This window comes from Pseudorasbora parva, chromosome 2, assembly GCF_024679245.1.
Source record: "Pseudorasbora parva isolate DD20220531a chromosome 2, ASM2467924v1, whole genome shotgun sequence".
NCBI classification, from domain to species: domain Eukaryota; kingdom Metazoa; phylum Chordata; class Actinopteri; order Cypriniformes; family Gobionidae; genus Pseudorasbora; species Pseudorasbora parva.
The window spans coordinates 46,766,362-46,793,879 of NC_090173.1; the positions used below are offsets into that span (position 1 = coordinate 46,766,362).

A 27,518-nucleotide genomic window follows, 5' to 3' on the forward strand; every position below is an offset into this window, starting at 1 on the left:
TTGTACATCAAGGACAACTGAACTGGCCCATTCTTCAGAATATCTTGTATTTACGTTAACAGAGCACAAAATAAACAATATATAAAATTAGCAGGGGCTACACACAGCACCCTCTTCAGAGTACAATGTTTGAACCATTTGGTTACTTCAGAATTGTTTGTGCTAATCAAACACAGTAGGAAATACCATGATATTGCAGCCCGAACCACCACTGATCCACCATCCTGCTACATACTGTACAGAAACAGTCTGGGTGTTATGCTTCTCCACACTGTAACTCCATTGATATGTGGGAAAGACAGTGAAGGTGGACTTATCAAAGAACAATACATGCTTCACATTGTCCACAGCACAAGATTTGCATTGTTGATACCAATGAAACCAGCATTTGGACCAAAGGTTTGGCTATAGCAGCCTGACCATGAATGTTGAGCTCCCGATGAACAGTTTTGGTGGAAAAATTAAAGTTGAGGAGCACATTTAATTTTGCAGTGAGTTGGGCATCTGTGGTTTTATGTTATTGGATACAATCTATATGATCTAGGCAGCAACGTGGGTGGGGGAGGTGGAGGGTTTCAGAGGAACTATCTACAGCAAACAATGAATCAGAATATTTAAAGTTTGGCTACAGGATCAGAAGAAGCCAGTCAGCTTGTGCCATGTGGTGTTAGGTTTAGATTTAAAAAAAAAACATTTTTTACATTAAATATATATTTAATATATACTGTACAGTTAATGTAAACATCCATATTCTAAATGGTTTTGGGGGTTTAAGTTAATGCAAGAGTTTTTATTAAATGCAATATAATCAAAAGTAAACATATAACAGTTTGTGGATAAAAAAAAGATGTACTACAAATAAACACTGCCATTTGTTTCATACTTTAGACATCTTTAAACATTAAAATAGTCTCTACATTGTCAATATTAATTATGCACGTATAGTTGACTGAGGTACAACATCTATCTGTATTTAGTGTTACTAAAGTGTTACAGTAACATTCCTATAAATCAAGTTGAATGTAGAAATAAAAATAGGTTATTTTTGAATATGAACATTTATTTGCGGTCTTCACATCTCTCCTTTTCCTGTTTGATTTTGTCCCGCTGGTCCAGAATCTGCTTTTCTCCACCGATGACTGGACGAAACTCCAGACCACCTTCTGCCTGCAGCACCATGTGCCACTGCTGTCCCTGACGGGTCGACGAGGGACACGTGTCTGACAGATACACCTGCCACTCATTCTGCCCCGCTACTGCCTCAAAGGTGCACCTCACCTGCAGGTAACGGTCCAGTACAGAAAGGAGAAGATCAGGGGCTTCACTGACCCGACTGCCTTCGCATTCATTCTGAAAAGAGACCATGACCCTGCACAGGCCCTGGCCGTCTGCTCTGTTCTGCTGGATCTGTGTGAGAAAAGCAGCCGTGTCGTGCAGGAGGGCCGCCACGTGGGCCACAGGGCTAGGGTCGTCCTGTAGCTCTTGCAAATACTGCTCCAGACCGTCCACAATGATCAGAGAGGGAGAAGATGCGGCCTCGGACGCCAGCTCATGAAGGGACGCCACATCCTCAGCGAGTTCCCCCAAAGTCTTCACATACACAAACTTCACATTCTGTAAGTGAAGATGCATGAAAACATGATTTAGGTGACTTTTATTCAGAAAAATATATATTTGGCCTGTCCTTAACCCTGTAATAGTTAATGAATTTCCTCCCCTATGCTTTCACTTTTCTTTAATCTAAACAATGTATGATGTAGTTCAAATTTTTCATTTTATTTAGAGGCCCAAACTGAGATAAAATATGCTATTTAGTGCAGATGCTGAGATTTATGGTTAAAAAAATAAAGCAAAAATCAATAATACTTAAAGATATTTAAATGCTTAGTTTTATGATCAAAGCTCCGTAGTTAAAAAAAAAAGCAATACAATTAAATAAACATTCCTCAAAAGTCTGATGGATGATGTTTTATACATTTAAAAAGGGGGGGGGGGCACTGTTTGGATATTCACGTAAACCTAAGTTGCTTCAGTGCAGTAAATGCTCATTGTGAAATATTAATAACAATATAAAAGGTACTGCGCGTTTTTTACACACACACACATATATATATATATATATATATATATATATATATATATATATATATATATATATATATATATATATAGCTGTATTACAAATAGTAAAAGGCCTTTTACTTAATAAAAAGTATAAATTATCAGATGGCATATGTGTGTGCAACAGGTTTTTTCAGCAAAGTTTTGATCATGTCGAAACGCATTTCTGACTGAATCGTCTTGTATTACATGTAACTTATGTCTTTTTTATTATTAATTAAGTTAAGACTCTTCAAACGGGTCATTAGTAGTACCTTCAGACTCTCAAGTTTTAGTCCAGGCACTGAAGCCCTCAGGGAAACGGGTAGAGACTGAAAAGAAGTCTGTGTGAAAAACAGCACTTTGAGCCCCAGATCTGTGGCAGCTGTCACTGCGGATAGAAATAGCACAGATCTACTGATTTTTGCATCTCCACACAGTAGCGTGTTTCCTTCCACACTCGAGGGAAACAGGAAATCAGTCCTTCCAGTTCCTGATGCAAACCGTCTGAAAACGAGTCCTAAAATATCAGCCATCACAATTTGCGAAAAAAATGGTTAATATTAGCATTAGCGATTATCAATTTGAATGCAGTATGACTTATCTAAGGGAAGCAACAGCGTAAAAGTAACAGTTTTCTTTTCTCCCGCGAATTTGACGTCCCACACTCTCCCACTGCCTTCTCTTGGAACGACTCATTTGATTGGCTGCCATTAAAGAGAGCTCACGGTTGATTGGTTAAAACAATGTGTCGGTTGAAATCTGGTTAAAATTAAAATGCATATTATCCTCGTCCTAATTTCCAAAAATATATATTTCATCGTACATTTCACGCATTATCTACAAAATTAAAAATATATTAAAAGAATACTAACTAAAATAAAAAAAACGGAATAAAATAAAATGGAAAAAAAAATCCACTTCCTTTAAGGCTACACGCAGCACTTCCCTTTAAGACAAAACATAACAACTCAACAGCTGATAAAAAAACATGGCGGCGGTAAACACAGACTCGAAAGCCGCCGGCGAGCAGATTAAAGCCATTTTACGCCGCTGCAGGGGTCGACCTCGGCTGACAGACGCGGACCGGGCGCAGCGACGGCTAGAATCGCGGAAGAAGTACGACGTGCGCAGGGTTTATCTAGGAGAAGCACATCAGGTCTGGAGCGAGCTGCGCCGGCGCACGAGCCTGAGCGACGCGGGTCTCGCGGAGTATTTAATCCTGCTCAATTCGGCGTATGGAGAAAAATACCAGCAGAAATACGGCAGGTAGATACTTAGACTTGACAAATGACCCATAAAATACATATTTGATCATGCATTACTCAAAACCAATAAGCATATTGTATCTTGCAAGTGTTCTCTGGTAGCCTGCATCTGCCATTGATTGGGCTTATTGATGGATTTCTTTATTTTAGTCTGTTTACTTGCATTGCTCTAATCTAAAAAAAGTACCAAGCAGTTTCATGTTATTGCCAAGGTTTTCCTGGAAATACTATACTATACTATACTATACTATACTATACTATACTATACTATACTAGTATATTTGAGTATAATGCAAGCACCATGGCACATGATAGTCATAATTTAGTATACCATGACATTTTTCCTTATGTATCACTTTAGTAATGCATCCCACAATGCAATGTGCTTGACTTGGCCTGTTATGAATGAACCAAATGTAGGCGCCAGATTGAATTATCAATAGATGTTTTTTCAAACCCCTTTTAAGTGACTTGTGTAGAATGCAAAAAGACAGATTTAGCAGAAAGTGTCAGCTTTTCTCAATATAGTTAAAGTTGATGGGGACCAGAATCAGCTGTGGTCGATAGTTAGCTTCATGTGGCTTTTCTTTTTAACATGGGTGGTGTAAACATGTCTCATCTGTTGTGGTGGACAGGAGGAAATCCATTCCTGAACAATGCAACAGGAAAGGTGAGTAATATATATATGCATTACATCTGTCTTTTATTGACATGTACACATCTAATCCAAACTACTTTTCAAAAAGTATTGTTCACCCTTTATTCAAGTATTATGAAACATTTGTTAAAGATTTTGCAGTTCTTGTTTGGAGTTAAGTTTTTTACGGAATCAGGATAACGGAGTGAAACATGCCAAATTGTGCAGACTTACTTTTTTAACCTTAATGAAATGAAATTATGAAAAAAAAATGCAAAAACAAGAGAGAACCAACAAAATATTATTTACTGACCTTTTTGCTTTTGTGCTTTTTTTTTTTTTTGCATGGTAAAATTAAACCTGCAGCCTTAATTTGCCTTTTTTGCCATATATATATATATATATATATATATATATATATATATATATATATATATATATATATATATATATATATATGCCTTTTTTGCCATATATATATATATATATATATATATATATATATATATATATATATATATATATATATATATATATATATATATATGGCAAAAAAGGCAAATTAAGGCTGCAGGTTTAATTTTACCATGCAAAAAAAAAAAAAAGCACAAAAGCAAAAAGGTCAGTAAATAATATTTTGTTGGTTCTCTCTTGTTTTTGCATTTTTTTTTCATAATTTCATTTCATTAATATATATATATATTATTATATTTTTTTAAATAAAGAAAAAATATAGTAAAATATTTTTTATAGTTTAAAATACATTGTTTTATATTGTAATACAATTTAAAATATAATTTATTCCTGTGATCAAAGCTGAATTTATCATCATTACTCCAGTCTTCAGTGTCACATGATACTTCAGAAATCATTCTAATTATGCATTATGATTATCATCAATGTTGAAAACAGTTGTGCTGCTTAATATTTTTGTGGAAATCATGATAAAAAAAAAATTCAGCATAAAAAAAAAAAAAAAAAAACTGAGCGTTCAAAGTATTTTAAAAATCATTTTTTTTAATTATAATGTCTTTACTGTCGCTTTTGATCAATGTTATGCATTCTTTCTGAATAAAAGTATAAACGTATTCATTTATTAGAAGCATGTTTGTTGTTCATTTATCTCTGTGAGCAAATAAGTGTGAGACTGTTTTTCCTCGCAGGGAAGAAGGTGTCCGCCACCAGCTTGCAGGATGTGGTGAGCTGGTACCAGTGTCACTGCCAGTCCTGCCCGCATGAGCCTGAGCTGCAGGTGGTGGAGCCCACTCTGGGAATATCTACATCTGCAGTGTGGCAATGTGTGGCTGGTCACTCGTTTGTGCAGTACCTGCCCTGGCCTGCAGGAGAGTCTGAGTCAGACGTGGAGGACAGTGTTATGGAGAAGGATGAGGAGGACATGCATTCAGAGAAGAAAGCTGCTGACAATGAGAGTATTAACACCAGAAGAAGGAGACTACAAAATCATGGGCAGCTGCAGGGTATGGAAATCTTAAACAGTTTACAGTATATTCCTCCTTTTCACCCCTAAGAATGATTTTAGGTTAATAATTCAATAATTTAACTGTATATTTGCCTGTTCACTGTTCTCTGTGGTCATATGCAGATAAACACATACAATATTTGTTATTTTAAGTATTTTTTTCTTTTAATTGTATTTACTTTAAAATTATTTATATTTTTATATAGATTTTTTTATATTATATATATTAATTTTTATAATATTTTATTATTTGTAGTAGTAGTATTACCTCTAAAATATAAAAAAGACATCCCCTTGGTTTAACATCCCCTGACATATGACCCAGACATCCCCTGACATATGACCCAGACCAAAATGCATGTTCGAGTGGTTTTACTGTAAAGCAACTTTTCTTAAAATATGTCAGTGCCATTGTTTTGTCTCGAGATGCCCACCAGTAATGTTTTTTCTAAGGCATATAACTAATCAAACTAAACTCTATTCACTGTCTGTGAAACCAGGCTATAGAAATATAAGAAATATACTTTCGTAAATTATATTGTAAATTATAATTGTCTTAAAATCTTCACTTTGAAATGTTCAAACCCTCAAAACTTTAACATTTCAAACAACAAGTTTGTTTTAGCAGAATACTGGTGAAATACTGTAAACTTGAAATGCTTGAAATTCTGCAAATGTGTAAAGTCAACCCAGTAAGTTCCTGTTAAACATGAGATATACAAATACATGGTAAACTTGCAGCACATGCAGAGATGTTTGTGAGATCAGTTATTTACGTCTTATTATAGTTTTAAAATAACTATGTTAAAATTTTCCATTTTCATTTCAAGGGGGGGTGAAATGCTGTTTCATGCATACTGAGCTTTTTACACTGTTAAAGACTTGGATTCTCGTCCTAAACATAGACAAAGTTTCAAAAACTAATGTTGGATGTTTGATGGAGTATTTCTGTGTCAGAAATACTCCTTCCGGTTTCTCACAAGTTTCGGAGAGTTTTTTTTCGAGTATGGGTCGGCTTGACATGAATAGAGCGGAAGGTCCTTGTATGGGCCGTACGGGCTCTTCTCCCAGTAGTGACTAGAGCGAGAGAGGAAATGCACGCCCGTAAACACTCTCAGGTGCAGATCCAGTCGTCCGTGCACACATGTCGTTATAGTCCGCGCCGCGCTCCACTTCATTCCTATGGTTCACATCAAGCGACTTCAACGCTTCAGCACAGCATTCCGGGAAGGCAGCGCTGCATTTGAACCGATTTGAACGCAGAAATGACAGGAAGCTTCACAACATTGCGGATCTCCACGGTCTCTGCTGTCACAGGATTTCACCAAATCCTGCCAAAGAAGTGTGTTTTTGACGGAGCGGTCCCAGCAATAAAGGTTCGGTCCTGCTTTGGAAGCAGCCGGTGAGTCAAACTGCTTCAAATGTCTCTGCTGTTGGCTATCGTCGCATGAGTAAACATCAGTAAACGACACGATCGTGTATAACGTTAGTAAATTTATCAATGGAGCATGCGATCTATGGTGTGTGTTTAAATACATTTGTTTAGCTGACCACTAACGTTATAGGTGTCAGACAGTAAAACCACCCAAACATAAACCTAGCGTTCTCACAAAGCGTGCTTCGTCATTCAGATGCGCTAAAGGTTACTCCATTGTTGTTCTATGTATAACGTTACACTAGTCTGACGTGCAAAACCGTTTTGCTTGCTACGGCTAAGGTTTAGTCACATACAATAGTCCATAAACCGAATCATGTCCTCATAAACTGCGAGGAAAGACACACAAATGTTGACAGGCCACTAAATACAGTACATACCACAGAGACGGACGTCCTGCTGTTGCTGTTTCTCCTGTTCAATTTATTTCAGCCTCCGGATCTGATTATGGATCATATATGTATTAGTTGAATCTGATTGATAGCCATTTATTAGGGTAACGTTTTCTTCTCCACGCTTGAAGATGTCAGCTTTCAGAAGCTCTCATGCAGTAGCTGCGCTCGTCATTCTTTAGCTCCGCCCACACGATACGCCTCCAGGCGCTCGTTTTTTTCCGGAAAGACTCGGTACAGCCTATATTTCTTTTATAAATATAATAAAACTAAAGACTTTTCAGAGATATGAAGGATACAATACTACTCTATAGGAACTCAAGATTGACATGAGATTGACTGGTTTCACCCCCCCTTTCAATTGTATTATAATTTTTTTTGTTATATTGTTATAAATGCTCTTTTTTTTAACTTGTTGAATTAATTACTTGTTGATTAATGTTTACTACTTCTTTTTTTTAGTTAGTAATTTTAGTCCTTTTAATGTATTTTATTTAGTAGACGTGTCAGTAAACAGCCACTGTTATTGGCTAACATCGTTGCATTTGAAACCGTATAAACTTCCACTCGGCACTCGCTATTGCACATGAGTTAGTGTTATAAAAACATCCATATAAAACAGTTTTTTTACAGGCAAAACATTTTGAGATCATTTACTTAAGGTTTGTGATGCAGCTCTCAGTCAGTATTGTCAGATCCAATACAGTTGCATTATCTTTCATCCAAGGTTTCTTTACGGACTCTCCATTACACTGTGCCTTGCTGACAAAATAAAATGCTCCAAACAAACATATAATCCTCTGATGCAGTTTAAAATAAATCATCCACTTGTTCCTGATGCTGAGATTCTACCTGAAGTCTCTACAGAAATGAGCAAACTAGCTTTCACTCTTTTATTTTTCTTTTCAAGGTCAAGGTCAAGTTTATTTATATAGCCCTTTAAAACAACATAAATGCTGACCAAAGTGCTGCACAATATACCAAACAAAGCATCCTCATACAATACAATTTAAGCACTAATAATAAAATATCAAAAGAAACCAAACAAAAGTAATAAAATTAAGACAAGAACATCATGCAATAATAAAACAATATTTAAAACTTAAAAATGAGTATCAAATTAAACATAGGCCTGAGAAAAAAAGTATGTTTTGAGAGAAGATTTAAATGTAGACAGAGTAGGGGAAAGTCTAATAGACACAGGTAAGGAATTCCAGAACGGAGAAAGCTCTGTCACCTTCAGATTTAAGTCGTGATTTTGGAACATTTAATATCATCTGGGTGGAAGATCTGGGCGTTCTCACTGAGGAATAAGAATGGATCAATGGATTAGTTCAGAGATATAAGAAGGGCCAAGACCATGAATTGATTTAAATACAAACACTAAAACCGTAAAATCAACTGAACCGAACGGGTAGCCAATGAAGTGATGACAGCACAGGTGTAATATGTTTTTTGTCCCTGTTAAAAAACGAGCCGCAGCATTTTGTAGCAGCTTTAATCGCGAAAGTGAGGACTGATTTATTCCAGCATATAGGGCATTACAATAACCCAGTCCTGTTGAAATAAAGGCATGAATAAGTCTCCAAATCACTAAAGCTCAGAATATTTTTCAGCTTGCGAAGTCCCCTAAGCTGAAAAAAAACTGGCTCTAGCTACAGAGTTGATGTGTTTATCAAACTTTAACTCAGGGTCAAGGGTAACTCCCAGATTTTTTAACTTTTTCACAAATGTTATCTTGAAGGGGGCCTAGGGTAGAACGTATGTTATTTAAAATGCGTGAAGGGCCAAACAACATAACAACAGTCTTCTTCTGATTTAATTGAAGGAAATTTGTGTCCATCCAAACCTTAATGTCCTCTAAACAAGCTAGCAGAGAGGAAACTGAATCAGTACCTGATTTTAATGGAAAATAGAGCTGAGTGTCATCGGCATAAATGTGATATGAAATCCTATGAGACTCAAAAATGAAACGAAGAGGGAGTATGTATAAGGAAAATGAGACTGGACCAAGAATTGAGCCCTGGGGCACCCCACAAGTGACAGGAACTGAGCTTGATAAACATTCTCCAATTTTCACCAAGAAATTCCTGTCAGCGAGATATGATGCAAACCAGTCTAGTGCAGCATCACGAATGCCAACTTCAAGGTCTAGTCTCTTTAACAGGATACGATGATCCACAGTATCAAAAGCCGCACTTAAGTCCAATAATAGAAGAATAGTACAGTTGCCAGAATCTGCAGATAGTAAAGATCATTTACTATCCTCAAAAGTGCAGATTCAGTACTGTTTAGCTCTGAAGCCAGACTGAAATGGATCCAGAATGTTGTTAGAGTTTAAGTAGGGGGAAATTTGATTTAGTACACACTTTTCTAGAACTTTGTGCAAAAAATTGTAATTTCGAAATGGGTCTATAGGTATTCAAATCAGAAGGATCAAGATTACCTTTTTTAAGTAAAGGATGGACCACAGCCTGTTTGAGGCAACATGGTACAGTACATGTTTGTAAAGAGCTATTGATAATAGAAAGAAGACTTGGCAACACCGAGGACAGAACATCCACTAGTAACTTTGTTGGAATGGCATCAAAAGAGCAAGTGGTTGGATTCATGCTAGAGATAATGCTCAACAGCTCAGAATGTGAAATAGTCAGAAAATGTAAAAAAGCTGAGGGGCAAATATTTGCATATTGATAATTCTGTGGTAAATTATTTGAGATCTGTGCCCTAATTTCAGTAACTTTGTTTACAAAGAAGTTGCAAAACTTCTCACATAAATCTAGGCTCGGTTCTGTACCGGCCGGTCTAGAAGGATTTAATACCGAATTTAATGTAGAAAACAGTATATTTGGGCAATGGGAATATTTTGAAATTATGTTTGAGAAGTATTTTTCCCTTTCTAGGGAAACTGCTTCCTGCAAGTTTGACAAGTTACTCTGTAAGATTTGGTGTGAGACTTGTAATTTGTCCTCTTTCCATTGTGTTTCTGCTCTTCTACATTTTTTCCTTAAAATTTTGATGTCGCTATTAAACCATGGTTGATTATTTGATTTTAGTTTTTTTGATTGTATAAGGGGCAACAACATTTAAAATTTCTGAACATGAATAATAAAAATAATTATTTTCTCATCAAACTCAAGCGCGTGGAGTATGTCAGAAGCTGAATGTGCATCTCTGTCAAGTGTAGACAGCGTCAAAGATTATAATGGGTTCTGACCCGATGCGACACTTACATCTGGTCTTGACAAATGTCAGCCGTTAAGCGACCGAATGCCACTGCTTATGGTGTGATGTCTTGCTCTGGAGGCAGGCATATGCAAATGTATTTGCACCCGTTTATCCTCACAACACAAATTAAGATATTTTTAATGAAATCTGAGAGCTCTCTGACCCCTCCATATTTAACTCAATATTTAATTAACATACAGTACATACATTGTTAAAATAGTTACTTGTTTTTTTTTATTTTATTTAATTAGTTATTAGCTTTTCATCAACTCACTTACCCCCATTCTGTCATATTGTGTTTAACATCAAATAATGAATTAAATCTACTTAATCTTGCAGATGCAGTTAATGAATTGGAAGATGATGATGAACATGAATCTGAGATGGAGCATCAGATGACATGCACATCCCTCAGTGATCTCCCAGGATCCCCTGCGGCCCACAGCAGTCCTCCCGCCTCGGAGCACTGTCTGAGCGGCCAGGCCATGTGGGAGATGGAGGTGCTCATGAACCGAGAAGCTGAATCTAATGGAAAAGCCTCGGATCGGAATGGGGCCAGAGAGGTGGAACCTGTCACAGAGCAGACGGACGGTTCAAGAACATTAGAAAATGAAGAAAAGGCTGGTGGGGGTTCTGAGGAGAGATATGAATGCATGGTTGTCACGGCTCCCTTGACGGAGGGGCGGGAGAGGGAGGATGGAGATGATGGTTCCGGAAAAGGTGTTGAAGAGAGCATCCCGTCATTGGCGGCCGCCTCAGCTCAGAGCGAGCTTTTTGAGAGTCAGGATCTGCAGACGGTGATGGGCGAATGTGAGCTACCAGACCAGCACTCTACACTGGAGGGATCTCAAGTAGGTTCAAGGGGTCACAAGAGACTCACTAGGGCAGTGGTTCTCAATCACTAATTGCCTCAGCAAACCTACAAGGGGGACGGAGGATGACTTAAGCCTCAGAATGTGACTTCATAAAATTTAGTTTAAACTTTATGCTTTAAATTGGGTGGCCTTTGAGTCAAAAAGGTTGAGAACCACTGCACAAAGGGGGCACAAGATTATGTAAAATTATTTAAAATATGACATAAAATATACTTTAAAATTATGAGAATACTTTAATCGCAAACAACTGCAGTTAGTAATGTAACAATCACAAATGTAATAAAAGTTATTATAAATATGAATTGTAAAGGCTGAAGAATATTCAATCATTGAATCTTTTTGATTTTTTAAAATTATTTTTAAATACTTATTATTATAAACATAATATTATATATTATATATATTGCTATTCCCAGTTAAAAAAAAAGAAAAGAAAAAGTAAACAAGCCACTTTTTGTTACAGCAGAAGTATCTTGGGGGCCCCAGATGTTGTTTTTGACAATGGGGGACCTTGGGTTAAAAAAAGTTGAGAAATACTGTTACAAATATAAATACTGGATATACTGCATACTATTTATTCTGTATACTTGGCTTTTACAACAAAAATTTGAAGAAATTAATATTTTGCCTAAAGGAAATAAGATTTATTTTAATTATTTAAATTGAAAAGGAGTAAAACCTTTTTCCATATTTCTTATTGTTCAATTTAAATTGAAGGGGAAAAATTCCAAGTATCTTTTCTGTAATACCTTAATAAACATAAAAAAGGTAAAAAGGCTGAACTTCACCTTCCATTTTTAATGTGATAAATAAAACAAAAGTAATATCAGCTTCAATCTCCTTGACTCATTATTTCATACATAATTTTTTACATTCAGTTGTATTCAACAACATAGCCTTAATTATGTAATTGTAAAGGAAGTCTTTGTAAAAAGGTTGTTCTGTTCAGGTCTTTACTTGTTTTGCATTGTAAATTTGTGAGCTGAACTTTCAGCTGCTTTTCTTGTTGCTTCTTGCTTGCTTTGTCATTTGACACGTTTGAGTCACATTGTACATATTGACCCCTATGGATATACCACAGAAAGGGAATGTCCACTTTTAAAAAATTTTAGGACCTGTTGACTATCTGCAGTCAGATTAGTCCATTTGCATGTTTTTTTTTTGTTCTCAGTGGTGTGCTCGTCACCCTTTTCTTAAAATGCCCCACTATGCCTTTTTAGATGTGTAATATAGCTGTTTGTGAATGTAAAATAAAAGACAGAAAAATGAGTTATTGTCTTCCAAAAGAAAGAACCAATTCTGTCCATGTATACATTGTCCCTCAAACATTGTAGTTGTAGCTGAGACTGGAAGCTTTTTGTGTTGTCAAGAAGACACTGTTTTCTGCACTGCTAAAGTAAATCTATTTTAACGCACAGGATATGGTGATTTGTGCTTGAATTGATACGATAAAGCCAACGGCATCATTACTGCTGTGCTCATATCACGTGTATCAAGTGTTGAAGGGCTGAAATTCAGTTATGGTAATGGTAGTTTCATTTTCATCAAGAGCTTTAAAGGACAACTCTGGGGAGTTTATCTTGGTCGTTATATCTTTGTGAGTACAGTCTATAGAAAAAAGAAAGAAAATAACTGATTGGTGCTTGCAACACGGAGCTATTACAGTTAATGCCCAGAGCCCCCACTCAGCTAAAACGGCAGTTATGGGGGCATAAACGTAAAGGGTGTCTTTGTGCCTCTAAACAGACACAAAACACAATTCAAATGTCTGTCCAACATGAACAGGTCCTTTATATGACAACAAGATGAGTTTAGCCACTTAGCCATTGTTTAAATGCACCTAAATAGTGTTTTAGACGGCTAGCTGTTTCTCACGCTGAAGTCCCGAGGGAACGCAGTGTAGCCAGATAAAAGGCAGATAGCCCAGTTGGGAAGAGCGTTGTGTGTGTAAGGCATGATTATTTTATTACTGCAGATCTTTCCTCAAGCCGTGTGCGCCTAAATAAAAGGATAAATAAAGTTTGCATTACCTCCACAGTGTTTGCACTCGTCTTCGACCATGGAATGGCATTTTTTTTTCAGACGTCCCCGCGGTGTTGAGTCTGCGTAAGTTAGTCATCCTTGTCAAAGTGTTCGCTGAAAGTTTTCATATTCTGTTGCCACAATTTGGAAAGGCACAAACGTGAACCATTTCTTCTTCACTTCTTCCGGTTCAGGAACTAAACGTTCTTTTTAACCATTTCTTTTTAGTGAACCGGTTGAACCAGTTCACCAAATCGGACTGAATCGTTCTAAGTGGTTCGTGTCCCAAATCAGCGCTGATCCCACAAGTTACTTTAGTTGCTCACTTTCTGACATGAGTGACAGTCCCGCCAAATAGAAATAAACTAATGTCTTGAATTATGTTGTAACTCCAACCGTTCACTGAGCTGAGTCATGTTTTGCTGAGAGATCTGATGAACTCACGAGCAGCTGATACTGAGCATGCGTGTGTAACTTAACATGCAGCGGTCCTCATCGGATCAGCAGGACAGAACCGAAAACCGTTTCTTTCGGACACGTTCGATACTGAGAACCGTCAAGCCAATGAGCAGAGCCTCTTCATACACACAACGCTCTTCCCAACTGGACTATTTGCCTTTTTTCCGGCTACACTGCGTTCCCTCGGGACTTCAGCGCGAGACACAGCTAGCCGTCTAAAACAGTTGAATTTAAACAATGGCTAAGTGTCTAAACTCATCTCGTTGTCATATAAGGGACCTGTTCATGTTGGACAGACATTTTAATTGTGTTTTGTTTTGTTTAGAGGCACAAAGACACCCTTTAAGTTTATGCCCCCATAACTGCCGTTTTAGCTGAGGGGGCTCTGGGCATTAACTGTAATAACTCTGTGTTGCAAGCACCAATCCGGTTCGTTTTTTTCTATAGACTGTACTCACAAAGACATAACGGTCAAGATAAACGTAAAAATTCACCAGAGTTGTCCTTTAAGTAGACTAATCACAACAGACTGGCATTTCGGACCAATCAGAGCTGAGTAGATTGATCACAACAGGGGCACATTCAAGCTCACACAAACTTTTTTTTTTTTTTTTTTGGAGACAAACAAACCCAAAAATCTAATTGGATAGTTAAGTGCTAGTCTTTATTGGTAAGGTGCAAGTGGAAAAGATGTGCCTTAAGATGTTTTTTAAAAATGGCTACAGACTCGGCAGCACAAATTGAGATCGGCAGGTCATTTTACCAGGTGGGAACGGTCCAGGAAAATGGGATGAAACCACGAGGCGCCATTAACTTGCAGAACGCAAGCTTCTGGAGGGTGTGTAAGTCTGAACAAGCGAGTCTAGGTATATTAGTGCAGAGCCAGTGGTTGCTTTGTAGGCGAGAACTAGTGCCTTGAATTTGATGCGAGCGGCCTTTGGCAGCCAGTGCAGTCTAATGAAGAGAGGTGTGACATGCGCTCTCTTCGGTTCGTTAAAGACCACTCTCGCTGCTGCATTCTGGATCAGCTCCAAGGGTTTGATAGTGCATGCTGGAAGGCCAGCTAGAATAGCATTACAACAGTCCAGTCTGGAGAGAACAAGAGCTTGGACCAGGAGTTGTGCAGCCTGTTCTGATAGGAAGGGTCTAAACTTTCTAATGTTGTATAAAGCAAATCTGCAGGACCGGGCTGTTGCAGTAATGTGGTCAGTGAAGTTTAACTGGTCATCAATCACAACTGCAAGGTTCCTGGCTGTCCTGGATGGAGTTATGGTTGATGAACCGAGCTGAATGGAGAAATTTTGATGAAGTGCTGGGTTGGTTGAGACAACAAGTAATTCTGTCTTTGCAAGATTAAGTTGAAGGTGATGCTCCTTCCTCCAGTCAGAAATGTCTGTCAGACAGGCAGTGATACCACCACTGAGTGTAGGATCATCTGCTTGAAATGAGAAGTAGAATTGAGTGTCATCAGCATAGCAGTGATAGGAGAAGCCGTGTGTCTGAATGACAGCGCCTAATGACTACATGTAGATGGAGAAGAGAAGTGGTCCAAGCACTGAGCCCTGGGGAACCCCAGTAGCTAGATGATGTGACTTAGAAACTTCACCTCTCCATGACACTCTGCAGGACCTACCTGAGAGGTAAGACCTGAACTACTGGAGAGCAGTTCCAGAGATCCCCGTCGTCTTAAGTGTTGACAGGAGGATCTGGTGGTTAACTGTGTCAAAAGCAGCAGACAGATCCAGCAGAATGAGCACTGAGGATTTGGAAGCTGCTTTTGCCAGTCTTGGTGCCTCAGTTACCAAGAGCAAGGCAGTCTAAGTCGAATGGCCGCTTTGGAAGCTGGATTGGTTGTTGTCCAGGAGGTTGTTCTGTTCAAGAAACATAGAGAGTTGATTGAACACAACTTGCTCAAGTGCCTTTGCAATGAAAAGCAGAAGGGATACTGGTCTGTAGTTTTCTAAAAGTGCTGGATTCAGAGAGGGTTTCTAAAGCAGTGGGGTTACCCGAGCCTGCTTAAATGCTGTGGGAAAGGTTCCTGTGTGAAGAGAACTGTTGACAATGTGAGTGAGTGCAGGAGTGATTGAAGAAGAAATGGCCTGAAGGAGGTGAGTGGGTATAGGATCAAGTGGACAGGTAGTAAGGTGATTGGAAAGGATGAGTTTAGAAATATCTGCCTCAGAGAGCGGAGAGAAGGATGGAAACGTGTTCGTGTTAGTTGTTGAGATGTGCGTGTCAGTTTGTGGTGAGGAGAACTGGTTGCTGATGAGAGATGTTTTGTTTGTGAAAAACGATGCAAAGTCATCAGCTGTAAGAGTTGATGAAGGAAGGGGAGGAGGAGGACAAAGAAGAGAGGAGAAAGTTTTAAAGAGTGTGCGAGAGTCAGAGCAATTGTTGATTTTGTTGTATGTTGTTTTAGCAGTGGAGACATTTGTAGAGAAATCCATTTCCTCTCTGCCGCCCTGAGTCCAGAGCGACGTTCACGGAGAACATCAGACAGCCAGGGGGCAGATGGGGTGAGGCGGGCTGGTCTGGATGAAAGGGGGCAAAAACTGTCTAAGGAGGATGTTCGAGTGGAGCAAAGAGTGTCAGTAGCACTGTTAGCGTCCAGTGCTGAGAACTGAGCAGGTGGAGGGAATGAAGATGAAACCATAGTGGATAGGCGAGAGGGAGAGCGTGAGCGTAGATTACGCCAAAAGCTAATCTGTGTAGGAGTACGTGTTGTGTCAGGAGTAAGTATGAGGTTAAGAGTGATGAGAAAGTGGTCTGAGGTGTGTAATGGAGTAACTAAAGTGTTGTCCGTGGAGCAGTAGCGTGTATAGACGAGGTCTAATTGGTTACCTGATTTGTGAGTAGCCATAGTAGATACTAACTTAAGGTCAAATGAAGTCAGTAGCGTGCTGAAGTCTGCGGCTAGGTGTTTATCAAGATGGATGTTGAAGTCACCAAGCAGAATCAGAGGAGTGCCATCCTCAGGGAAGCTAGAAAGTAACACATCCAACTCCTCCACAAAGTTACCGAGGTGACCTGGAGGACGTTAGACCCCTACCACATGGATTTTAACAGGACGAGTAATAATGATTGAGTGTGATTCAAATTAACTGGCCGATAGAGATGGTAAGGGATCAAATTTCTAATCATTTGAGATAAGCAAACCAGTACCCCCACCCCTCCCAACTGGTCGAAGGGTGTGTGAAAAAATAAAATTAGTTGAAAACTTTTTTTTCTTCTCTCAACTGCATTTTATTATTGTTTTTTTAATTGTCTGTGTATGACTTTCTTCTGCCATACACAATATGATTTTTGCAAGCTACATTTTCCATGCACTTAAAGTGTAATATTGTGGCCAGGGGTTGTCAAACTGCAAATGGCACCATAAAAATGAATATGCAGAACTATTTATCACACAGCTTTCACATGACTTCAGAAAAGACACTGAATAGAGTTTACAGGTTTAATGGACTGCTTTTATGATATTTCTGTGGTACTTTTTTTCCCTTTTTTTGGTGCTTGACAACTGCTTACTACAATTTACTTTCACCGCATGAATAACAGCAGCTCGCAGATCCTTCAGGATATTTTATTTTTGTCTTATGCAGAAAGAAGAAATTCATCTAGGTTAAACAGAACATTCAATGTTAAATCCTACACTTTGATAAACTCTATCCTTCCCTTCCTGTAGCTGATCATAATTACAGGTCCCAGCTATGAGGCTCTGACGTCCGAAGGCATTCAGCTGAACGTGGGCGGCGGTGATGTCGAGGAGGTCACATGTACTCTGATCGGAGACATGTCGTATAATCAGATGTGCCAGTCGACGTCACATCCCAACGTCGACACAGGTTTTGGTCCCATCATATTCCTCCTATTTCAGCTCTTAAACTGCTAGTGTTCTAGCAATCTGTTTTAAATTTAGTGTCCATTTAACCAGTGTCAGTAATATAAGCTATTTTAAGGATTTTGATCTTTAAAATAGGAATATTATGAAGACACTCTGTTGATGTTTAATGGTTTCAGATCTGTGTGAGAAGCAGTTGCTGGATCCCAGTGAAGAAACACACTGTCCGAAGAGGCTTCAGCAATCTCTCAGTAGGTTAGTGAAGTTTATGAAAACACAAAGCATGAAACCTCTTATTTCTGAAATACATTTTTTTTCCATCTGTTGTGATCAGTGCGATTTTTAAGATATGAAGATATGAAAGAAGCACAACGGTTTTCCACATTTATAATAATCATAATTTTTTCTTGACTTTCAAACCAATATATCAGAATGATTTCTAAAGGATCACGTGACAATGAAGACTAGAGTAATGATGCTGAAAATTCAGCTTTGACCACATAAATTTCATTTTATAACGTATTACAATAGAAAACTGTTATTTTAAAAAGTTATAATATTTCACACCATTATTGTTTTTGTGTATTGACTGATATCAGGCTTCAGACATCTGAGTGTCCTAATTTTGAACACTCCTTAAGAGGTATTGCTACGCCTTTGTTCACATGCCTAATTTTCCAGGAATTAAACGACTCCTTGTGATAGGAACAGGAGTCTTCTGCATTTTGTTGTTGGGTTAGGTTGGGTAATACCTGAGATACAGGTTTATACACCTCAAACCTAAAAATATGGAAATTGATATATGCATCAAAACGCTTATTAGAATAAATAGTCATTATGCTTCTTTTGACATAAATAAACACTAAGAACACCTTAGTAGCCACGCTACTCATTATAATCTTCATTGTGGCTAGTTTTTCCACTATTAAAAAATAAGTGTGCTTTATTATCTGATTGTGGACTCACAAATCTCATAAATGTTATGGCAAATCGTGTTACATAGGCCACATATACATTAATCTGGGCAACAGCATTTTTTTTATTTCTAGTTTTCACAAAATATTTCATTTCTTGGTTATTGATGTGTGAATAAAGACTATTTAGTTGACTAAAAGACTAAAGACTAAAATATTTGTGTGGTCTAATAAATTTGTTAAAGGGTTAGTTCACCCAAAAATGAAAATGCTCTCATTAATTACTTACCCTAATGTCATTTGACTCCCGTAAAACTGCCGTTCATCTTCAGAACTTGCCTGACGTGGTCATACTCAATTCTAGTCAGAATATGAGTCTGAAACTGCTCCATTGGGCTGTGATTATGAGGCGTGTTTCAAACGAACCAGGAAAGACATCAATTGGATAGAGCTACAACCAATCAGAGCAACGAAGCAACGCATTGTCAAATGTTAACAGACAGAGCTCAACTGCACTGTGTTGCCAAGTCCGCGTTGATTTCCCCGTGGGTTGTTTTCTATGTCTGCGGGTTGAAGCGACTATTATGTGATATATAGACCCATGAGTGCGAATTTTAGCAGGCAACCTTGCCAAAATATCACTCATTTTACCCCCCAAACACCATTTTTTCCACGGAGAACCCCCCCGAGAAGCTATTGTTTAGGGCTAGTAGTTGGCGGGTTTTGTTGTAAAAACTTGGCAACCCTGTCTGCACGCGCGCTGAAATCAGGCTGGAATACACGATCTTTGCTGGTGATGTAAAAAAATAAAACAATTTAATGATACACAGAGTACTTACCCAACATGATCATCATTTCTGAAGATATTTTTGTTGAAAGCCGATGGCTGAGAAAGGCCTTCATTGACACCAATGTCATTTCCTCTCTCGACCCATAAAGGCACTAAAGACGTCGTTAAAAAAGTCCATCTCACTACAGTGGCTCTACAATCATTTTATGAAGCGACGAGAATAGTTTTTGTGCGTAACAAAACTAAAAAAATGACTTGTATAGTGATGGGCCGATTTCAAAACAATGTTTCGAACGGTTATGAATCAGCGTATTGATTCATGATTCGGATCGCGTGTCAAACTGCCAAACTGCTAGCCTGACAAGCCAGACCCACATCAAGATGTTTGGTCTGGAAACTCAGCATTGACAGGACTCAATCCGAGGGGCGGGACAAACGGTTGTCTTTCAAACTCCCCTCTGCACGTGATAGGATAGCGCTAAAACCAACCAGAGCAATGAAGAAGGTGAAGCGGAGCTAGTTGTTAGATTAAACTTTCGTTGTATCTGGTCGGCAAAACTCAGAAGCCATCTTCCCTTTTTAAGAATGACTTCAGTGCCGTTCTTTTCTCAGAGAAAAGCTTAACTCCAAGTCTTCCTGAGTCACGGTCAGTGTTGCCACAGTTACTTTGAAAAAGTAATCTGATTACTGATTACTCCTTTAAAAAGTAACTTAGTTACTTTACAGATTACTTGACTTTAAAAGTAACCAAGTTAGATTACAAGTTACTTTATTAGTTACATTCAGCAGTTGCCGACAACACCCCTGCCGCCTCAACATAGAAACGACAACCGTTTTTGCCAACACTCACTTTATTGGAAGTGCATTTTTAACAGTTACGTCAACAATGTATCCTGACTAGAGTCCTGCATTTATGCCCGAGCCCGACGGCCCTGACTTTTTTACACCCGTTTTTTTTGTTCTTCTCCATTGTTTTATATTTATTTTAATAATTAAAAGGAACAATGTGATGTGCTGCGCTGGTGGAAACAACATGAGACAATGATAACTTACACCACTGTCAAAACATGGCTCGCACAGGGTTAAAGAGTCCGTTTCTTCAGTGCAGCTGCTAGAGTTATGGCCTTTTTACAACTGGTTCCTTCATTCGTTTTCTCTGACCAGGTATCTATCTGATTGCGAAATGACCAGGAGTAGGCCTAAATGCCGTCCGAGAGTCTTTTGAGACGTATTTAATTCCGATCACTCAAACAAACCAATTCAGAAGGTGCATGAAAGCATTTCAAACTAAACCGGACAAATGTAAATGTATCTGGTTGTTTAAACCACGTGTGTAAATTTTACTCCTGGCAAATCATTTAAAAATAAAAGTGTGAGAGCATGTTATGTTGTAGTCAGATAGATATGATGCTGCTACTGCAACATCGCTGCAAATGAGTAAAGCAAGCCAACGCAAATGGCCGTAAATGAATCTTAAAATAAGTCACACAAAACACAATTATCTTCAATAAAAATTAATGAGACTAAATGATCTTACCAGTGCTTAGGTCGCTCTCTCTCATATTGCGATCTTTGAATATCAAATGAGCTGCTGAATAAAATGCTAGAATCTTTTGCTTTGATGTGAACTCCGTTAAATGAGCATATACCGCTGGGAATTGAAGATCGGATTTATATTATAATTTTGCGGAAGTGTAAGGTAGGCTTTAATACAACCTGCATGTTATTTTTTTTGTTTTTTTGTTTTTTGTTTAGATTGTATAGCCCGTTTCATTTTTTTGAGCGCCGTTGCGAGCAGTAGGGTAGCTTATCAGTCTGCCTCAGTTCGTCAAAAATGCCTTTGTGGTGGTATGATAACTACTTTGTTTTTAATGTCAAAGTAGTTATATTTCGTTTAGTTTCTTTATTAAGTTCATTTAGAAAAATGTTTAGAGCAATTTTTTTGTTTGTTAAATTAAAGTTTTAATTTTTATGTGACAACCCCGTGAGTTAACCGCATGTTTAATCAATTTAGCCTCTCAAACCAACTCTTGACTTGTCTTGCCTATATAAACTTTAATTTAACAAACAAAAAATTGCTCTGAACATTTTTCTAAATTAGGTAATAAAGAAACGAAACGAAATATAACTACTTTGACATTAAAAACGAAACTGAACTATTTTAATGGTTGCAACAATGTAAAAAAATTTAAATAAAAAACACGGGCTCCAGCCGGACTCGGGCTGAGAATTTTGATAAGCTGTCGGTTTTTACTAAGGAAAATGACTAAAATAGTAACTCACAGTGACTTGGATAAGTAACTTTAATCTGATTACTGGTTTGGAAATAGTAACGCGTTAGATTACTGGAAAAGAGTAGTCAGATTAGAGTAACGCGTTACTATGTAACGCGCTACTGGCATCACTGGTCACGGTCAAAGCTGATTCGAAAGACAGCCGTTCACCAGCTTCTGTGTTCGTTTACTAGTAGTGCAAGCGCAACTCTGCCGTCATTGTTAAGCCCCGCCCACCGACTCTATACACGATGTGATTGGCCTGACCAGAGTTTGGTTTTTACAGCTCAGAAGGCTATTGAGAGTTGCTAGACGACACTCGCGGCAGATTAGATTTGCTGCCGCTAGGGTGCGTCTAGATTTCTAGGCTACCAAACTGCTGAAATCACATGACATTGGCGATCCGAAACATGAATCAATATGCTGATTTATAACCGTTCGAAACATTGTTTTGAAATTGGTCCATCACTATATAAGCCGTTATTTTGTTTCTTTGCGCACAAAAACTATTCTTGTCCCTTCATAAAATGATTGTAGAGCCACTGTAGTGAGATGGGCTTTGTAACGATGTCTTTAGTGCCTTTATGGGTCTTGAGCCTTGAGTAAATGACATTGGTGTCAATGAAGGCCTTTCTGAGCCATCGGCTTTCAACAAAAACATCTTCATTTGAGTTCTGAAGATGAACGGAGGTCTTACGGGTGTCGAACGACATCAGGGTAAGTAATTAATGACAGAATTTTCATTTTTAAATGAACTAACCCTTTAAGCACTGTATCTTTAGCAACACTGTGAAAATGAATATACCATTATAAACATACAGTAGATGTCAATGGGTAACATATGGATCATGTGACTTAACATGTTACTGTTTTCGCTGTTCAAATGGAAAAGGCCTTTTTTTTTATCCGCTTGGGAGAACGTCTTCGAAAAGTTTTAAGTTTAGTCTCAGTGTGGATAAAAGCCCAAAATGTATGAAAAAAATATGCATTTTCGCATGTAGACGTAGCCATAATGACATGCTCTACAGAATGAATTGAAGCCACTCCGTTTGGGACATCAAAAGTATCCAGGCATGAAGTCTTTGAAATGAGATTTGATCTCAGTTCAATGGTGTGTGTTTGTGTTGCAGGTCAAAGAGGAGCAGGAGAGGCCCAGTAATCGAGGCAGATGGCATGCTGAAGATGTTCCACTGTCCGTATGAAGGCTGCAGCCAGGTGTATGTGGCCATTAGCAGTTTCCAGGTGAGGTCATGTGTGCAGTGCATGTCTAATGAGCCTGTGGCCAAAGAATCCCCATTGCCACAGTACAAACAGATAAAAATAGACGCTGGAAATTATATCCTATGAAATGCATCGACGTAAACCTGAACTACCAGGTGCTTTGTTGTCTTGTTTTATTGTTCATCACAAAGGAGACGCTCTAATTGTTCAGTGGACCTTAGCAACAGGAAATAAAATGAACTTTCCCTTCGCACAGGGTGGGTTAAATATTGTGAATGCTGGAATGTAATTCTGCTAAATATTTATTGAGTTGGTTAATTTTTGCCACATCAGATTAATTGCATTGATAATAAATGCATATGTAATTACAAATGTGGGTCAGTTAGTTTTCTGGCAAGACATAACATTTAAGAGCACAAGCTCATGGAGCTCATGTCGGACGTGTGGGAAAGAAAAATCACACTTTCTGATTCTGTCTATAAGATGCATCATGATTTCTTAAGATGTTTTTCTGATGCACGTTGGACAGAATCATGTGAACCTGGTGCACAGGAAGGGCCGGACCAAAGTCTGTCCTCATCCAGGCTGCGGAAAGAAGTTTTATCTGTCCAACCATCTTCATCGGCACATGATCATACACTCAGGTACAGGCAACAAATAATATTTGTGCTAGTCCAGAAATAAACACTATAAACACTATGATGTATATAAAGTTTTCTAAACTCAACTTCAAGTATGTATTTACATTATTTTGTGTTAGTATTAGTTTAGATGTGGTTTTTCAGCATTCTACCCCTCCAGTATATTTAGATTCAGGGTGCGTTTATACGACAACGATGTACTAAAAACTAAAATGATCCCGTTCTAGCATATCTGCGAAAACGACTAAAAACTGTAATATCACCTTGACCGATCACGTTATATGTCCCCATTTCACAATTAGTTATGTGATAACTGATATCATTTAAATAGGATTAACAAAAATGCTCACAGTTTTCTATCTGCATTTTCAATTTCATATTATAAAATTTGAATATATTTATTTTGAATATATTTACTTTTAAAATATATTGTTACTAAAACAGAAATCAATTCATGGTCATTTTCATTTTTTGGAAATGTGTTTTAGTTTACTTACCAATTTTTTTTCATTTTAGTTTTTATTAATGATGATGATATTAATCAAGCTTAGAAAATGTTAATGTTACTACTGTAGTATTTTTCCGGTCATTTCTCCTGAAAATGCAAATGAATGTTATCGGACTAGTATATTGGACTAAAACTTGCTGAGTTCGCTCACAATCGCATGCTTTTTTTCTCTCTCTCTACTTTCTTACAGTTGTGGAAATGCAGAAATGACCAGCTTTTTAAATTGCTTATAAATCTCCTCTTATGATATGTTACTGTCAAATACTGGATTCAAGCTTTCTGTCAACTTGTTTTTGTACAATAAGGGCAGGTTTTGTATTTCTTTTTGGATATGATTGCTCTTTTTTCTTTTTTTTTTAAGCGAATAAGCATGTGAACTTTTTTCACTCTAACACTGAGGTGTATAAGCTCAGATCAGTCAGATATTAAAAAGAAATACAAAACCTAAACGGAAAGAAAACAAGTGGACAAAAAGATTGAATCCAATATCAGGATATCTATATAACAATGTGAGATTTACAAGTTAGTCTTTTAAAAGGCTAGTCTTCCTCAAGCAAAATGTCTGTAGGACATTGTTATTTCAGATGAATTGGAGTTATATATTTTTTTTAAAGTCCTCGCTCTTCCAAGCATTATAATAGCAGTGAATGGCAGCCCAAAAAAGTGCATTCATCATTATAAAAGTAATCCATGCAGCTCTGGAGGATTAATAAAGACCTTCTGAAGTGAATTGAGGGGTTTGTATAAGAAAAATATCCATATTTAACAGGTTATAATGTAAAATATCTAGCTTCTGGTAGACAGCCTTCCATATTTACTTTATGAAAAAAGCATAACTGGCATGACGATGACGTCGCGTAAGCATTTTGAACTGCGAGAGGCGTTAAACTTTCTGTGTAAGTTAAATAGGTCAGGCAGTCAGAAGGCCTTTATTAAACCCCCGGAGCTGTGTGGATTAATTTTAAAATGGATGGATGCGCTTTTTTGGACTTTAAATTTTGGGCTGCCATTATAATCATTGGAAAAGCCAGGGCATTTTTAATATAATTCTGATTGTGTTCATCTGAAAGTAGAATGTCATATACACCTATGATGGCTTGACGGTGAGTACAGTAAATGATGGGCTAATTTTCATTTTTGGCTCTACTATCCCTTTAAAGGGTTAAAAAAGCCATAAATGGCTTTTTTTAATCAACTAAACATATTTTTACCTTCTCTCATGCAGGTGTACGAGACTTCATCTGTGAGACTTGCGGCAAGTCGTTCAAACGCAAGAATCATTTAGAGGTGCACAGACGAACACACACGGGAGAGACGCCGTTACAGTGAGTTCACTGAAAGAACTGGGGTTCATGGGCACGTCTGCCATATTTAATACATTTCACTTCATAATGAACATGATGAACATGACATTTGATGAAACGCTTTTCTTGAACCTGTTCCTACAGATGTGAGATATGCGGTTATCAGTGTCGACAGCGGGCGTCACTCAACTGGCACATGAGGAAACACACATCTGAAGCCCACTTCAACTACACTTGCGAACACTGCGGCAAGCGCTTCGAGAAACTCGACAGCGTCAAGTTCCACAAACTTAAGAGCCATCCAGACAAACAGCAGACCTGAAAGACTCTTAAAGAGAAGGCAAAAAAACTCTGTGCAGGAAATTTATAAAGGCTTTTAAACAAAGTGTTTATTTATCAGTAATTGCATTTGTGCACTTTTAGGTGTTAATATGAGTAAAAAATCAGGACCTGCTTGATAAATAATTGATTTGAGGACAAATGAACCTGCAAAAACCTAGAGACATTGATTTGACACCATTTGTTTTCTTGTCTCTCTTAAGTGTGTTCTTCTTTCTCTCATTCCTGTGCTGGACACAGAAAAGCAAAACTACTTCTGCTGACACTGCATGAACAAACAGATTATATTTTACACCTGTTTTTGTAATCCCATATCTTAATCATACAATCAGGGTGATATACTTAACATACCATAAAACCATACTACCACATACAAACCTATTTTTACATCGTCTTGTCCAATCCACATCTTTAAAAAGTTCTGTTAGGAAATAGCCTTGTCTGTAACCTGAAATATTCCTAGTCGTGTTATTATATATTATTGTATATATTAACAGACAAGTTAAGGGACACTGGAACTTTTGTGCATTTCCCCTTTGCGCTTCAAATGTAAGCACATAACTGCCAACACATCCGTTTTTACAGTTTTCTTTTTTGGTAACGCTTTACAATAAATTCACATTTGTTAAAAATCGTTATTGCATTTGCTAACATGACCTAATAATGCACTATATATTTTTAGAGCATGTATTCATTTTTGTTAATTGTTCATGTGCACAGTGCTTAAAGAACTTTTGAGGTTAAAAAATGTATTAATAAATATTGAAATAAACATTGGCTAAAATTGATGGTAAAACTTCTAATATGAACTTACAATGAGCAATATATTTTTAAAGCATCTATTAATGTTTGTTAATGTTTGCTAGTTCACTGGTCATTATCTAATGTTAACTTTGGATTTCAAAGATGTATTAGTAAATGCTGAAATTATAATTGATGCAACATGAATTTAACTAATATAGTTAACTAACTAATGCTAATAAGGTGAAACCTTATTGTAAAGAGTTTAGCTTTTTGGCTATTGATAAAAATGAAATCTTATTGTAACGTGTTACCAATTTATTTTCCTGTTTAAATATTTCAGTTCAAACAAGTGACGCTAAGAATCTTGTTAAACTGAAATTTGAAGCAAAGGGACATTATTTCCTTTAAGGTTCAACACAATGCAACATATATTTGTTTTGCTAGGCAAATACATGCTTTCATTTGTAGAATATTTGTGGTTACTCTTTATTTTAAGGTGATGTAGTTACACTCAAAGAAGTATGGCGTAATACTAATTAAATACATTTACTATATAGCATAATTTACTGTTATTACTATAGTACATGTAATAATGTGTAACTATGTGACTTTATAATATAGTACCTCTTTTGGTGCTGTTGATAATATCAGTCTTTCTTCCTGCTTACAATGGGTTTTTTTCTCGGTTCATTGGTAAATCAACCGTCATATTTTCGGCTACCTGAAATTATTTTAAATGTGTACATATAAACATTCCCAAATTCACCGTTGCTTAGAGAGTCACGTGCACTGAGACAGAAATAAATATTGCAGTGTAAGACTTTGGGTATGTTTACACAACAAAAAGTATTTCTGAGCAAAGTCCTTAAACTTTTTTTTACATTTATTGGATTTATTTTACTTCTTGGTCAGTGTAAAACAGTGTAGACCTGTTGTGTGCTGTGATGCTGTTTATCAATGATACATTCATGAGAACGGCTTTAAATCTGCTCTGCACAGGGGAAGCATTATTAAATACTTCAACTCTCTCAGGTATAAAGTTCCTCTTGT

The 27,518-nt window shown here is 37.5% G+C and overlaps 2 protein-coding genes across 3 annotated transcripts; one reads left to right on the forward strand and one right to left on the reverse strand.

Annotated features, from left to right (window-relative positions):
* Positions 1–397: 397 nt before the first annotated feature.
* On the reverse strand, positions 398–2,843 carry swsap1 (SWIM-type zinc finger 7 associated protein 1). 2 transcript variants are annotated; one of them, XM_067422604.1, is made up of 3 exons: positions 2,376–2,843; positions 1,279–1,614; positions 398–1,194 (listed from the first exon to the last, which is right to left on the reverse strand). In XM_067422604.1, exons 1-3 carry the CDS (start codon positions 2,634–2,636, stop codon positions 1,060–1,062), a joined length of 732 nt encoding a protein of 243 aa, XP_067278705.1. In that variant the 5' UTR covers positions 2,637–2,843; the 3' UTR covers positions 398–1,059. The 2 variants fall into 2 exon arrangements, with proteins under 2 accessions (XP_067278705.1, XP_067278697.1); XM_067422596.1 differs by having other exon boundaries at positions 398–1,614; positions 2,376–2,835.
* A 181-nt stretch (positions 2,844–3,024) lies between these two features.
* Positions 3,025–26,491, forward strand: znf653 (zinc finger protein 653). Its single transcript, XM_067422471.1, has 10 exons — positions 3,025–3,369; positions 4,004–4,038; positions 5,169–5,483; positions 10,880–11,391; positions 17,579–17,738; positions 17,914–17,989; positions 22,842–22,953; positions 23,462–23,576; positions 25,307–25,406; positions 25,530–26,491. The coding sequence occupies exons 1-10, from the start codon at positions 3,092–3,094 to the stop codon at positions 25,705–25,707; spliced, it is 1,881 nt and encodes a 626-aa protein (XP_067278572.1). The 5' UTR covers positions 3,025–3,091; the 3' UTR covers positions 25,708–26,491.
* The last annotated feature ends 1,027 nt before the right edge of the window (positions 26,492–27,518 follow it).

Bases quoted from the DNA above. Each gene is read 5' to 3' on its own strand.
- swsap1 (XM_067422596.1), bottom strand. From the start codon at position 2,636: ATGGCTGATATTTTAGGACTCGTTTTCAGACGGTTTGCATCAGGAACT. The intron at 1,615-2,375 runs GTACTACTAATG...CTTCACTTACAG, and splicing joins TAAAACTTGAGAGTCTGAAG to AATGTGAAGTTTGTGTATGT.
- znf653 (XM_067422471.1), top strand. From the start codon at position 3,092: ATGGCGGCGGTAAACACAGACTCGAAAGCCGCCGGCGAGCAGATTAAA. The intron at 5,484-10,879 runs GTATGGAAATCT...TTAATCTTGCAG, and splicing joins AAATCATGGGCAGCTGCAGG to ATGCAGTTAATGAATTGGAA. The intron at 25,407-25,529 runs GTGAGTTCACTG...CTGTTCCTACAG, and splicing joins ACGGGAGAGACGCCGTTACA to ATGTGAGATATGCGGTTATC.